This window comes from Urocampus carinirostris, chromosome 18 (assembly GCF_059441175.1).
Source record: "Urocampus carinirostris isolate Australia breed hairy pipefish chromosome 18, RoL_Ucar_1.0, whole genome shotgun sequence".
Lineage (NCBI taxonomy): Eukaryota > Metazoa > Chordata > Actinopteri > Syngnathiformes > Syngnathidae > Urocampus > Urocampus carinirostris.
The window spans coordinates 30464064-30478515 of NC_142366.1; the positions used below are offsets into that span (position 1 = coordinate 30464064).

Consider the following 14452-nt stretch of genomic DNA (forward strand, 5'->3'; position numbering starts at 1 on the left):
GAGTGAGCTCATTTGGCATGCGGGAAGGTGAACCATGGTGATTGGTTGGAGTGAAGGCGACGTCATCGCCCCCGCGAGGAAGGAGGGGGAGACAAGGGGGCGGGGCTTGAGGTTTGAATAGGGAAGTTTGCGGAGCCAGTTGCTCTCCATCCAGTTCGGCGCAGTGTTTGCAAATATCTTCACCGCCGAGCGAGGAGGGAGAACGGAGAGCCTTTGCTTTGAAAACAAGGGGGGACGACCTTCGCTCCTTTTCCGCATCTTTGGCGTCTCTTTTTTTTCGTCTTCTTCGTTGCTTTTTTTCCAAACACTTTGAGAAGAAGCTTGCAGGAGGTTTCGAAAAAAATGGATGTTCTACCCATGTGCGGCATCTTTCAAGAACTTCAAATAGTTCACGACACGGGCTATTTCTCCGCTTTACCGTCACTGGAGGAGTACTGGCAGCAGGTGAATATTCTCGTCTTTTAGTCGCGTGCATGCGATCGAAGTCGATCGAGAAGCGGCGTCACGTTTTGACAGCTGCAAGTCCAAAACACAAGCGCGCGTTTTTGTGCTCCAAACTCCGCGAATTGACGATAAAATGGATGACTATGGTGGGTGTGCGCTGCACCGTGGATTTCTTGACTAGCGTAACTGACGTTGCACGAGAGAATATCGAATTGCAAGATTGAAAATTCCCCTACGCGAAGAAGCGAACCCAGCTGGAGGGGGGCGTCGTTGCACACTCGTAATGGGAATTCCGGCTCTTTGTCGAGAAGCGGCTCTTTCGGCTCGGCTCACTAACTCTCTGAGCTCCCAAACGGCTCTTTTGTGGTTTTAATCCAAATATTGCCTATAAAAATGTGACATCGTGTACAAAATGAATTAATGATATGCACTGCTATATTTAAATGGAATTTCTGTTGTCTCTGTATAGTGAAAGTTTAAAATATGTACACGAACAAAACTTTACAGTCCAGGAAAATGCACAATATTTACTAATATTTACTTTTCAGTGCCACAACATGAAAAAACTATCAAGTATGGATGAACGTCAAACTTGTTAATACCCAAATTTAAATTATTTACAAAAAGATCAAATGCAAAACAATTTTAGTTTTTATACGCTAGACAAATCTATTGTATAACAGAATCCCTCCCTCCCAAAAAATGAAAAATCATAAATTAAAATCATAAATGCAGGTTTACCATCTACTCTTCTGTGCTATAAATAACCTATACAGGAAAGGAACTTTGAAGAATTCAATTTTTAATCAATTTTGACTGACACAACACGTAACTCCTGAAAAAAACGCACACTAAACTTGAGATTCAAATGTGCAAAACATCAACAAAATGATAAAAAAAAACACAACCCCTGAAAAAACACGCACTAAACTTGAGATTAAAATGTGCAAAACGTCAATAAAATGAAGAAAAAAAAACACAGAACCCCTAAAAAAACCACACACTAAACTCGAGATTAAAATGTGCAAAAAGTCATTGAAATAAATCGGCAGTCTATTAAAGATTCAAAAAGTGACTCTTCTCTAAAGGAACTGATTCGGCTCCTTTTCCTGTTTTGACTCATTCCTTTGTGTACTCCTTATTGAACTCTCGCTCCCTTTGAGACCGAGATGACGCAGATTGACCAATCACGTGCAACTTCAAGAGGGAAAATAACGTCAAAGGAACCGGCTCCGAACAAACACTCGATCGCTGCAAAGAGTTGGCTTGGAGAGCCAATATTTTCGCGAACGACGCGCAGCGATTGCACACATTTTTCTGTAGTCGACGGCGGCCACCTTCTTGTCTTTCAACTTGAATGGCCGCCGGAGTAAATTGGAGCTCGGAGGAAGGATGTGATTGCATGTCAGAGGTACGAGTGAGGAAAAGCATGTAAGCCCCCCCCCCCCTACATTTGAGATGGAGGGGGTGAGCAGCTTCCTTAAAAGGTATCTAAATTTGCACAGTGAGTCACTGGCTCGCTGAAATGACAATGTGGAGAGCGCCCAATGAGGAAGATGGTCAAATGCGATTCTTGTGCAAGAGTATTGCCAGCTCATGGCTTGCAGCTTGAATAAAAATGCTTGTGCATGCAAGTATTCGGGCTTGTGAGTACACGCGTCGTGTAAAGCTAGGGCCCGGGGGCTTTCTGCGGCACGGCGGCTGCGGTCGAGCGATCCATGACATGGAATTTAAAGACTTTCGTTTTTATGAGTATGCTATGCAAAGCCTAACAAATATTTCTGCTTTTTTTAAAGGTGCAAATGATCTAAATCAATATTTTTCCTTTCCGCAGTAAAATATAAACAACGTGTACGACTAAAACAAGCATCATTGTCTCATCGAACAGATTGTTTTGCACATTTTTGTTTCAATTTTAAGAAATATTTCCCACAATTTGCCACTATGTGCCAATAAAGTCCTTTTTATGAGAAAAATAAGCTAAAGTACAATAAAACTATTTTCAAATGTCAGTCAACTTTTTGTTTTTAATGGTTTTCACCCGCTTTTTTCAGTGTGCCACGGCGGTAATTGTAAATATGCCACGTAAATAAATCTTGAGTAATCTGTTTATAAAGTGGTTCTTGTATTGGGTGCCTCGGACATAAAGGGACAATGTGTAAATTAAAAAAAGGCTTTTTACTTAAATTGACCCAAAGCGTTTTTAATTTCAGGCCGCAGAACCGTTGAAAACAGCCAAGTTTAGTCAAAACTTAAAGGGGCAGTGAGTGAAAAAACGTGACAAAATGTATTTTATTTTTCGATTTTCAGCTGTTAAGAACTCTTCAAAATTATTTGGTGTGCATAAATAGAATATGGCTAAAAATGATGGTGTGCTTAAGAATTAAATAATAATTTAAGAAAAACTGTCCTTTAGCAGAAAGTTGAATTATAGAAATCATTTTAATACTGGCCGTTTTTTCTTGGGTTTTTCACTTAAATATTTTGTAGAAAATATCATCAAAAATAGCGATTACATATTTTTTGATTAGTAGAGGAATAGATTAAAAAATAAAGTACATTAGGAATAATAATACTGATGTTTTTTTTTTTTGTACTGAAATATTTTTAATATAATAAGGAAAACACTACCCCCAAAAATCATTGTTTAAAAAGTAAAGTAAATAGAAAAAATAATGGAGATTGATTTAATGCTCGTCCCTGTGTTTTTTGTTAGTGTAGCATTAAAAATGGTGAGTGTAAGAAAACATCTGTTTCAAGTAGTCACGCCATGTTTATTTGTGACGCCCTTTAATCACAAAGAGTCTCAAAGGGCTGCACAGATCAAAGACTATTGCAAACTACAGACTATTATGACACCATCCCCTCATCTAAAACCTACATGGGGCAAGAAAAACTCAAAAACCTCAACATGAGGAAAATATATTCTATTTATTTATATTCTTAAAGGATGAATTAGAATTTATTTATTATCTTCATTGTGTTGTAAGAGCCAAAATGTATGTGTGTTGTTGAAGTACACTCCAAACACCAATATGAAAAGAGAAGTGTGATGAGTAATGCACGTACTTGCACGCGCCACATGAGCTTGACAGAGGCTGCAATGATGACTTAAGCCAGAAGATGGCAGCAACAAGTAGATTTATGGGAGAAAATGTTCACGACGTAATGCTTAGACAGGTACAAGTTATAATAATAATAATAGTGGCCACCTCTCATGAAGGAATCCCCTACTTCCTGTTTCCTCACCACGTGCTCCATTTTCCTGTCGTTCCTCCAGACCTGCTTGGAACTAGAGCGCTACCTGCAGAGCGAGCCGTACGTCTCGACTCCGGACCTGAAGTTTGACGGGCAGGAGGACCTCTGGAGCAAACTGATCCTGGCCTGCGGGGACAAGTCCAAAAGCGACCCCAAATTGCCCCCGGCCCCCATCGAGGAGGACGTCCACGACTGTCCGGTTTTCGACACCAACAGCGTCAATTCGGACGCCAGCAGCGAAGCCTCGGACAGTTCCGAGGAGCTCTCTCCCACGCACAGCTTTACCTCCAACCCGCTGGGCTCGGCCCTGGTAGGCTCCGGACCTTTTAGCCCGTCGGTGATCAGCACCCCGCCTTCCTCGCCGGAGACCCTTCCCGAGGCCGGCGGCGCCGTCAGCGGCTGGGTGGCGGCCCACGGCGAATTGCACTTGCCGGTCAAAATCCGGAACGGCGGCGGTGCGGTCAAGGGATCGGAAAAGTCGGGACTCTCCTGCGGGGACGTCTCGCCGGACGGCAGGAGGAGAATACACAGGTGTCAGTTCAACGGTTGTCGCAAGGTCTACACCAAGAGCTCGCACCTCAAAGCACACCAGCGCACTCATACAGGTGAGCACGACGAGGGGTCAAATCGCAGGTATTAAAGCCCAAACCCGCCCGACAAACCCGATTTTCAGCACCGAGCCCGAAAAAACCCCAGATATTTCATATTTTATGTGTGAGGACTCGGGAGGAGGAGAGGACGTTTTTGATAACAAATCAAAGCCTGTCTTTTGTAACAAATACGAGTTAAATAAAATGTTAAAACATTTGGCAGGACCCAAACGCAAGACAGAAACCATCAACAATCGAGTAAGCTGATCAGAGTTTGTTCTCAGTGGTAGATCAGTAAATCGTGATAAGCATTTACATGTTTCATATTGATACGTCTGCAGTGGTTGCATTATCAACAATTTTCAATTATTGATAGATTTTTCTTAAGAGATAACGAGAACATTTTACGGCCGTTCATCATTTTGACAGATTAGAAACTGGGTCATAAACTACATCAGCAGTTCGTTCTTAAAGGTGGGGTGCGTCACTTGAGGTGTCCTTAAAAAGTTGAATATTTTCTCTTTAAAGTATATGTTAACAATCACCAACTGGATTCAAAGAGCCCTTGTTTTTTATTTCCACTCCGTGCATCTGATTTCACCTTCATCAGAGCTGTTCGGGGCAGAACACATTATGTTTGATGAATGGGGGTGGGAAAAGTGCCGTAGAGTTACCTCATCTTGTCAGTGTAGCATGAAAATAGTGATAGTACAGTAAAGTCTCAACACCAAATCAAACCCCCAAAAAGTTGAAAAAGGGTTGTTTTTAGCGCGTCAAAGAAATGCACATAAACGTCCATCATGAATAAGCTAACCTGCGATCATGACTTTAAGCCAGGAGATCTCGGCAGAGCGTTACCAGGTTTTAAATTCTGTATCTTTCCTTTAAATAAGACTGTATAAAATGTTTCATTTAGAATCATTTTCCATCATTGATGGATTTTTTTAACTATTTGACGGGGACATTTTGGGCTGTCCAACATTTTGACGAGTTGAAAATTGGGCCGTAAACTACAGTAGCAAGAATTAAGCTTTGGACTTTAAGAGAGAGACAGACTATTAAGAACTATTAAGACTTGTTTGTTTTAAACGGAGTTAAACTGAATTTGGAACTTTTATACTTGCTGCCATTATCTCACGGCTTTAGTCATCATTGTAGCCTCAGCTCATTCATATTGCTCCTGCAAGTACGTGCATTTCTTAGATCTGATTGGATAATCGTTAATCTTTCTTAGGGATTGGGTTGACGTTGGGTCTCTACTTGAAACAGGACTTTACTTACTTTCATGCTACACTAACAAAATAAAAGAAAAATGCAGCAACATCCATTCCTCCTACCTCATGTGTGCCTCCCCAAACAGCTTTGCTAAAACAAACTAAAAGCAGCTAGATGTGGTTAAAAAAATATAAAGGTTTTTTTGTACTCAGTTGGGCATTGTGAGCGCGTACTTCATAGAGAAATAGTTTAAATTCCAACTTTTTTAAAGCAACCTACGTTTTAAAGCCCCGCCGTCAAAAGATGCCCCCAGCTGGTGCGCAGCAGCGTTAGCCCCCGCATGACTGGATACCTAAACCATGACCTCATCTATGTGGAATGCGGCCCAGTGAGAGAGGCCGAGCGAGCGGGAGTAAAAAAGGGGGAGGGTCCGCACATGGGAGATAAAAGGGCTTCAAAACAGATCCAGTTTCGCCATGGGAAAAGGCAGCGGGGGCGGTAGTGGGGAGTTGAGGGGATTGTGGGGGGGCATCCGCTGTGAATTCGGGACCCCACTCTGGTGAGAAAGAGGCCGGCTGGGTTTTCCGGTTCTGCATTCCGAGCGCTCCGGAAAAAAAACAAACGAGTCATCCGACGGGTTGGGTGGTATCTGCTGAGTGTTTTGAATGTTATGCAAATGAGGAGGTGTGTCTAAGGCTAGTGTTTTTTTCCACGCCCACCCAGGTGAGAAGCCCTACAGGTGTTCGTGGGAGGGATGCGAGTGGCGCTTCGCGAGGAGTGACGAATTGACCAGACACTTCAGGAAGCACACCGGGGCAAAGCCATTCAAATGCAGTCACTGTGACAGGTAATAGCGCCCGATGCTATCGTTAGCTATTGGAATTCATGAGCGGTGATACCAACGTCTGATACTTTTGCTATCTTAAAGTGGAAAAAACTAAGTAAATGGTATATGGTGTGCATTTTTATAGCGCTTTTCAAGTCAAAGACTCCCCAAAGCGCTTTACAATGTGCTTCACACTTACCCATTCACACACACGCTCACACACCAATAGGGAGTCAGCCATGCAAGGCGCCTACCTGCTTATTGGGGGCATTAGGGATTCAGTGTCTTGCCCAAGGACAAGTCTTTTGTTTATAGAGGTTCATTGTCCCCGAAACACAACCCTGCACGGGTAGGCTCACATTGATACCGGTTGATATAGGATCGATATCGTGCTGTAACATTGATGACTGTTTTAGATACCATAAAATTATCAGGAATTAAAGATAATGTAATATAGAATAGAATTATCTTAATTGTCATATATTTGCAGCAACAAGAAAATAATAACCATACATTTTCAGTTTTGCGTGCTTGTTTAGGGTGGTGACGGCCCTGGGGAAGAAGCTGTCTCTTACACAGCCTAGCACGGGTAGGCCCACATGGATACCGATTGATATAGGATCGATACGATGCTGTAACAGCAATGACAGTTGTAAATACCATAAAATTATCAGGAATTAAAGATAATGTAATATAGAATAGAATTATCTTCATTGTCATTGATATCAATGTGGTGTAACGAGATTAGACATGGCACTCCATGTAATAAAGAATCTAAAGATAAAATAAAGATATTTTTTTAGAATGATTCGCCAAAAATCTTTAGATTATTGCAATTATATTTGCAGCAACAAGAAATAAAATAGATATACATTTTCAGTTTTGCGTACTTGTTTAGGGTGGTGACAGCCCAGCACGGGTAGGCTCACATGGATACCTATTGACATAGGATCGATATCATGCTGTAACATTGACAGTTGTAGATACTATAAAACCATCAGGAATTAAAAATAATGTAATTTAGAATAGAATTATCTTCATTGTCATTGATATCAATGTGGTGTAACAAGATTAGACATGGCACTCCATGTAATAAAGACTTTAAAGAGAAAATTACGATTTTTTTTCTTTTTTTTTTTTTTAGAATGATTCGGCAAAAATCTTTAGATTATTGCAATTATATTTGCAGCAACAAGATTTAATCTATAGATATACATTTTCAGTTTTGCGTGCTTGTCTAAGAAGGTGACAGCCCTGGGGAAGAAGCTGTATCTGAGCCTCTTGATCCTTTTTTTAAGGGACCTGTAATGCCTACCAGAAGTAAACAGGTCCAAGAGGTGGTGGCTGCAGTTAAAGAGTCCCTTAATATGTTTACTGCTCTACTGCGATATCGCAAGTCGGCAACATCCTCAAGACTTGGCAGAAATTTGTGATTGATTTCATGCATTTGTAAGAGAATTCTGTTTTCTCATGGCTTTGGAAGTATTGATTATGTTTTGGCAAGAATGCTACAAAACAAAGCTTTCGTGTTGTCAGTACTATGTATCAGAATCAATGACTCCTTGGAAAAACACTGATTGGACATTTTAAGTCTATGTTTCAAAATTGCTGGTGGTATTGGTGTCGGTGAGTACTCCAAAATTGGGTTCTTGTACGGGTATCTGCCTGAAAACGATGAGTTTAGACTATCCCAGGTTTATGATATATATCTAATGTACTGGACTAGTGGTATTAGTAATCGGTTTCGGGTACTGTGAGTGCTCCGGTGTTAAATGTCTCCTCATTCATAATGTACTGTAAATCAAAAGTACTACTAGTAATGGTGCTTGTTTCTGACTGCTCAATATTTTCATCTATTGGTCTGAAAAGAGTAACTTTAAAAAAGTATTGATAGTTTTCGTCAAATTGTGTCGGTCTTATTATCCGTGACTGAGATTTGAGTCTTGTTCTCAAAAACAATATCATTTCAACTAGCTCTCATTTTATAAATATGTATTAATAGTATTGGTAGTTGGTATCTGTGTCTGCTGGTTAAGCTATTTGTATGTCAGTTATGGTATATGTTGGAATCGCCAGCGGTATTCTTAATTTGTGTATGTTCCTTCTCAAGATTTGAGATATGAGTTGAGGATCTCAAAAATATCATTTGTACCTTGAGTATTAACAGTGTCTGTGATGACTCATTTGTACTGGTATCAGCCTGAACAATAATGGAATTCCCTGTTTTTGTTCATATCAAAAGCACCTGTGGTATCGGTTCTCGATATCGGTATACCTGTACTGGTATTGGAATGAAAATTTCACATTACCTATTTATGGAAAGTATCATATTTTGAACAAGGGTTTCCAAGCTGAAAGCTTGTTTTTGTTACTTATAAATATAAAGGGCACCCTGTTGGATATCCATTTATATAATAACCATTTATCATCTTTATTAGTAGATTGTTACTAGGCTCATTATTGGAAGTAGGGTTAAAGAGACTCAACCAACCACTAAAAATCATGTTACTCGAAAATAATGACTCAGCACTGGTGAGCTGTTTTCAGAAGTCTGCGGCCCCCTTAGCTGTCCTTAGGGTGCACCACATCAGAGACCCCTGAGCTAGAAAATAAATGCTATGATGAAAATTTCTATACATGGTTACTAATATTTGACTTTTTCTTTTCCCCAGATGTTTCTCCAGGTCCGACCATCTGGCCCTTCACATGAAGCGGCACGTCTGAAAAGGGGGGCTAGCACCAAACCAAGCAACACAGCGGAGGGCAAATTTTTCTTTTTCTTTTTTTTTTTCAAACGGGGAAAAAAAAAAAAAACACACCCGTCTCCCGACCAGTCTCTTGGTTGAACTTATCCTCGAGAGCAGAGCGGCGGGAGCGCGTTCCAGCCAAAGCATGCTGTTTTGCACCGTACCGAAAACCAGTGCCTCCGGGACCTTTCTTCGAATTTTTATTTTTTTGGGATCGGGAAGGGGGGCCCGAAGGTGGCGACGAACGGACAAAAATCATCGAGAAAAGTGCTGATAGCTCTTTTTTTCCGCGGGTGGGGAGGGAGTAAAAGGGTCAGGGGGGAAAAAATGAAAAAAAAAATGTAAAGAAGAGAGTGAATGATTTTTTTGTCTGAATGGTGCATGTTTTTTTGGGGCAGTGGGCAGGGCTTCGTCCCCGCTCTCTGTCCACCAGACAGCCGATACACTGGTACTTTGCAAAAACTGTCTTTTTGAGGTGAATGTACTGTGAATGAGCGGCATCGGATGCCTAACAAAATCCATAAAAACTGAGGATGGATGGCTTGAAAAAAAAGGGGGGGTGAGGGAGGAGGCGGGCAGGGGCCACCGGGGTTGTTCCGGACCGACCGGCTTTCTGGTGGGGGAACATTCCACTTTTGGTTTCCCCTGTCTGGCACCTAGACTCTGGAGCAGGCATGCTAAACATATAAACTGGCATTCATTTCCGCGTCAAAAGTTATAATTCTTTTAATAAATACCAACTAAATCCTCGCTCTGGCCGCTAGAAGGCAGTGGTGCGATTGTATAGCGTAGTAAGTCGGTCCAGGTGTAAAACATCCCTGCTCTAGAGAGTGTTAGCCCGCCTTTCTCGGTCCAGGACCGAATCTCTCACCCCCCTTCCCCTGCGTTCGCTGTATGAGATGACTTTATTATTTTTATTTTTTTGGTTCCTTTTTGTTTCGGTGTTTTTTGGTGCAGCTACTAAATGTGCAATGTGTTTCCGTAGCCCGATTTTCTTATTTTTTTACGAGCTACAAAGCGTCCTTTGTAGTCCAATTGTATAAGCTGTGTGCTTCGAGGTATACCACGACTATAACTTCAGTATCATAGACAGGTGTTGCATGGTTCTAGAGTTTTCTTTTCATTTCTCCTGTTTCCACTGTAAATCAGGACTGCAAATAGTTTCCATTTTGAAGTGCAGCTAAAAATGCAAATGGTAAGGGGGGGTGGATCCATGTTACAATATTGTACATAAAGCCTTGATGATTCCCTTTTTGTTTTCTCCCCTGGAAAAGAACCCTCATTCCCATTTCACTGCTTGCTCGTTCCATTCATCTGCCTAGGGGAGGGTGACAATTTCGGAATTTTTTTTTCTACTTTTTTCGGTTCTAGTAATGCACTGTTGACCTGAATGGTGCCTTATGCAATTGACCCCCCCTCGGAGGCGGTGCACGGTTTGTGAGTGGTTCCACAGCTCAATCAAGGCTCAATTACAAAAAAAAAAATGGCGTCCGGTTCTCACCTTTTCGCTCCCAGTGACGGGAAAAACGTCTAAGACGTACCCCCCTCTAGATTTCATTCTGTTTGTGTAAATAGGTAAAAGACTTGTTTAAAGCACTTATTTTGTGTTCTGTTATTAACTATGTCAACTACTGTGTAGTATGTACTGATGTCCATCAAACACAGCTCAAAAGGTACACCGGTTATTTTTAAGTTGATGGTTTCCACGCCACCTTTACACACACACACACACTTCGAGTCCCTTGCTAGCGGGACTGAAGAAACAGCTAAAGATTTATTGTAATTAACAGGCTGCAGTCGGACAGGCCTCGCCTTGTACCGCCTCGCAGTAATGAATTGCTAAAGGCTCCGTTGGCACAGAATCTGTCACAGACTGCTGACTTCGGAGCTCCCGATATTGACCTGTCTGGGGAGCGTTGTTTTAAAGGTGGTATTATGAAAACCCCCCCCACCCCAAATAAAAAAAACGCCCCGGCCCAATATTTTGGTTCAACTTGTAATTGAGCCTCGAAACAATCACATCCTCGAAACACCCTCACCTGATCCGTCATGCCACTATTCTGTCCTACACACACAGCTTTGTTCTCAATTGACTCTTTGTATAAAAGGAAAAAAAAGAAACTTTTGTAAAATTGTTATGTTTATGCTTTATGAAATTTTTATTTGGAATTGTTTTGCAAAATTGTTATATTTCTGTATGAATGTATTTTTTATTGGAATAATAAGAAATTCTTATCTGACTTCGCCTGCTTTGGTCTTATTTGTTGAGTCTCTCTTATTGAGGTTTTACAAGCTGTCTCGTGGACCGGGGCAGTGGTTAGAGCGTGTGCGGCACAGTTCTGAGGTCAGGAGATTGAACCTTTTGTGTGGAGTTTGCATGTTCTCTCCTGTGCTAGCGTGGGTTTCCTCCGGGCACTCTGGTTTCCTTCCACATTCCAAAAACATGCATGTCAGGTTAATTGGCCGCTCCAAATTGTTCCTAAGTGTGAATGTCCCTAGGTGCCCGAAGATAGCTGACATGGGCTCCAGCACCCCCGGGACCCTACTGAGGATAAGTGGTGCAGAAAATGGATGGATGTGGACCATAAAATGACGTTGAAGGCAAAATAGTAACTACTTTCCCTTGCTATTTCTATTAAAACTTAACATGTAGACCACGATCATTGCAAGTGCAATGTGCATTCTTTGGCCACTAGTTGTCGCTGTTATGTTTAGTGGAATGATAAAAAGGAGTACTAAAAAGCACATTGAAGAATAAAAACTATGGAGACTTTAACTAACCAATCTGCACCATTTTCATCAGTTTTGGGGCAGCCTCTTTGAGTTTTTGGGGTACCCTTAGCAGCAAGATTTCTCGACCTATGAATATTTTTATATTATAGTTCATATATTTTTGATATTTTAATCCTCGGGGTGTAATTTTACATAGTTGTCTTTATGATGAGTTATAATTAAAGTAAAGACACATAAAAAAAAACATTTTGAGTGGTTGGAAGTTAAAAAAAAATGTAAATGACAAAGTTAAAAGACTGCAAATTCCATGGTTGAAATACCTCGAATGTATTAAAAAGTATTTCTAACCCCAAGAGTGAAATCAATTTTTTTTTTTATTATTATTTTCTTTACCATTAGGAGGCGCTAAATAATCCTTACTGCTCCTTCTGATCAAACTAATAGCAAACGCTGATCTGCTGTTTCAATAAACTTGTGAACAACGTTACGCATCTGGGTTCTACTTCTGCTCTGGTCGTGACACAATCCTATTTTCAAACGAAGATATTATTTGCCATTCTGATTTTGTCGCACGTTTTCAGTCAACGGGTCAAAAAACGGGTTGAAGCAGGAGACAAACAGGGAAATCAGGAACGGACGAGTGGAAAACGGGTGACAAAATGGGACCGACGGGAGTCCGAGTCAAAAATGCTTGCCTTGTGAAAACAGGTTCGCTGACGGACTGACAGCAGGCGAGTGAAGTTTCTTATATAGGTTTGGCTTCGATTTATTTACAAGCCGCTCACGGGATCGGAGCGTGTTCCGAATGGGGAAGTGGATCTTCCGGAGCGGGAGATCGTAGCGTAGTTAGACGGAAAAACAGGTCGTTAGCCGTGACGGGGAGATCAGAACGTGTTCGGGGTCAAAAACGGGTGTTAAGCTGGGACAGGGGATCAAAACGTGGGCGGGGCCAAAAAACACGTCGGAGCAGGAGACAAACGGGGAAATCAGGAACAGACGAGTGGAAAGCGGGTGACAGAAAGGAACTGACGAGAGTCAGAGTCAAAAATGTTTGCCTTGTGAAAACAGGTTCACTGGCGGACGGACTGACACAGGCGAGTGAAGTTTCTTATTTAGGTTTGGCTTCGATTTGTTTACAAGCCGCTCACGGGATCGGAGCGTGTTCCGAATGCGCGAGTGAATCTTCCGGAGCGGGAGATCGTGGTGTCGAGGACGTAAAACCGGTCGATAGCCAGCACAGGAGGGCAAAACATGGTCGGGATCAAAAACGGGTCAGAAGCCGGGACGGTAGAGCAAAACGTGGTCTGGGTCTAAAAACAGGTCGTAGCCGGAGACAAATGGGGAGATCAGGAACGGACGGGTGGAAAACGGGTCCAAAAAACAGGATTGACGAGAGTCAGAGTCAAAGTGCTTGCCTTGTAGAAACAGAGATTCACAGACGGACCGACAACAGGCAAGTGAAAGGATTGAGCTTAAGTAGGACGGGGAACCAATCAGGTAACCAGCAGCAGCGGGAACAGGTGAGTGTAATGAGTAATCATGACAGGATTGTTAGTCCTTACATACTTCTGACTAGTAAATAATTGAATCATTTTTGCTAAACTCTCAACACAAATAAACGCCCCGAAAAGTTTTCTCCAAAACGCTACGATTTAGTTAAAATTCCACAACCGCCACCCCCCATTTCTTACAGCAAGCTTGTGCTCATCAAAGCCGCATAAATAATTTATCTCCGCTTCTTATAGCCCGTGGCGTTTAATTATAGAGCCGCTTTCTTACATTTGTTTGATGATTACTTTCTTCAACGTAGATAATGATACAGAAAAACACAGCAGTGGATAAACCAAAGAGCCGAGTTTTAAGTTACAAACTAACGAGGAATAACATGCTCCCCTGCTCACGCTGATGACCCAGAATGGGCAGGCAACTTATTAGCGCCTCTGATTTCTCGTAAAAAGCCCTTTGCGTTTTTTAAATGAGGTTTGCGAGCAGTTGGCGGTGATTAGCCCGTTTTTGAAGAACCTCCCAGATTTGGCGAGGGATGTTTGTTTTTTTTGCTGCGGCTCCTTGATCTGCCCCGCTCGATTTGCTAGCTTAAAGTTTCTACGTTTTATCAGTGTTGGGACTGACGTAATGAGTACTGTAACGCATTATAAACAGGGTTGGTAGGGTTACTTTAACTGGATTACTTTCCATGACTTTTGGACTACTCCAATACCAGATATGCTAATGAAAGACAAAAGAAACTAAATATGAATAAAATGATGACTCACAACACGTGGTAAGCTTTCTCTCCTGGCTTTGATCTCTATGATCTCTGGCAAAACTAACATAAAATGCGACAGAAACAAAATGAAAATAAATCCAAACAGCTTGCCAACATCATTTTTGCCGTTCCGTGTATTCCGTTACTCCCCAAGCCTGCACAAAATGTAGTCATTTTACTCATATTTAGTTTCTTTTGTCTTTTATTAGCATATTTGGTATTGGAGTAATCCAAAAGTAATTGAAAGTAATCAAGTTAAAGTAACCCTACCCAACCCTGGTGATAAATGTGACAATATGTCAGGACCAGAGCAGAAACAGGACCCACTTGCGTGCATTTTTCTTGGTTTTATTGGGAAGAAGGGAAAGGATAG

At 41.6% G+C, this 14452-nt stretch overlaps 1 protein-coding gene across 1 annotated transcript; it reads left to right on the plus strand.

The window, feature by feature from the left end:
• Positions 1-119: 119 nt before the first annotated feature.
• klf6a (Kruppel like factor 6a) lies at positions 120-11320 on the plus strand. The gene is made up of 4 exons (XM_088322224.1): positions 120-444; positions 3725-4307; positions 6231-6354; positions 9006-11320. The coding sequence occupies exons 1-4, from the start codon at positions 343-345 to the stop codon at positions 9055-9057; spliced, it is 861 nt and encodes a 286-aa protein (XP_088178350.1). The 5' UTR covers positions 120-342; the 3' UTR covers positions 9058-11320.
• Positions 11321-14452: the final 3132 nt, after the last annotated feature.

What these genes read in the sequence shown, in the direction of transcription:
- klf6a (XM_088322224.1), top strand. Translation starts at nt 343, where the DNA reads ATGGATGTTCTACCCATGTGCGGCATCTTTCAAGAACTTCAAATAGTT. An exon ending in TGGAGGAGTACTGGCAGCAG is followed by an intron (nt 445 to 3,724) that starts GTGAATATTCTC and finishes TCGTTCCTCCAG; the next exon opens with ACCTGCTTGGAACTAGAGCG. An exon ending in AAATGCAGTCACTGTGACAG is followed by an intron (nt 6,355 to 9,005) that starts GTAATAGCGCCC and finishes TCTTTTCCCCAG; the next exon opens with ATGTTTCTCCAGGTCCGACC.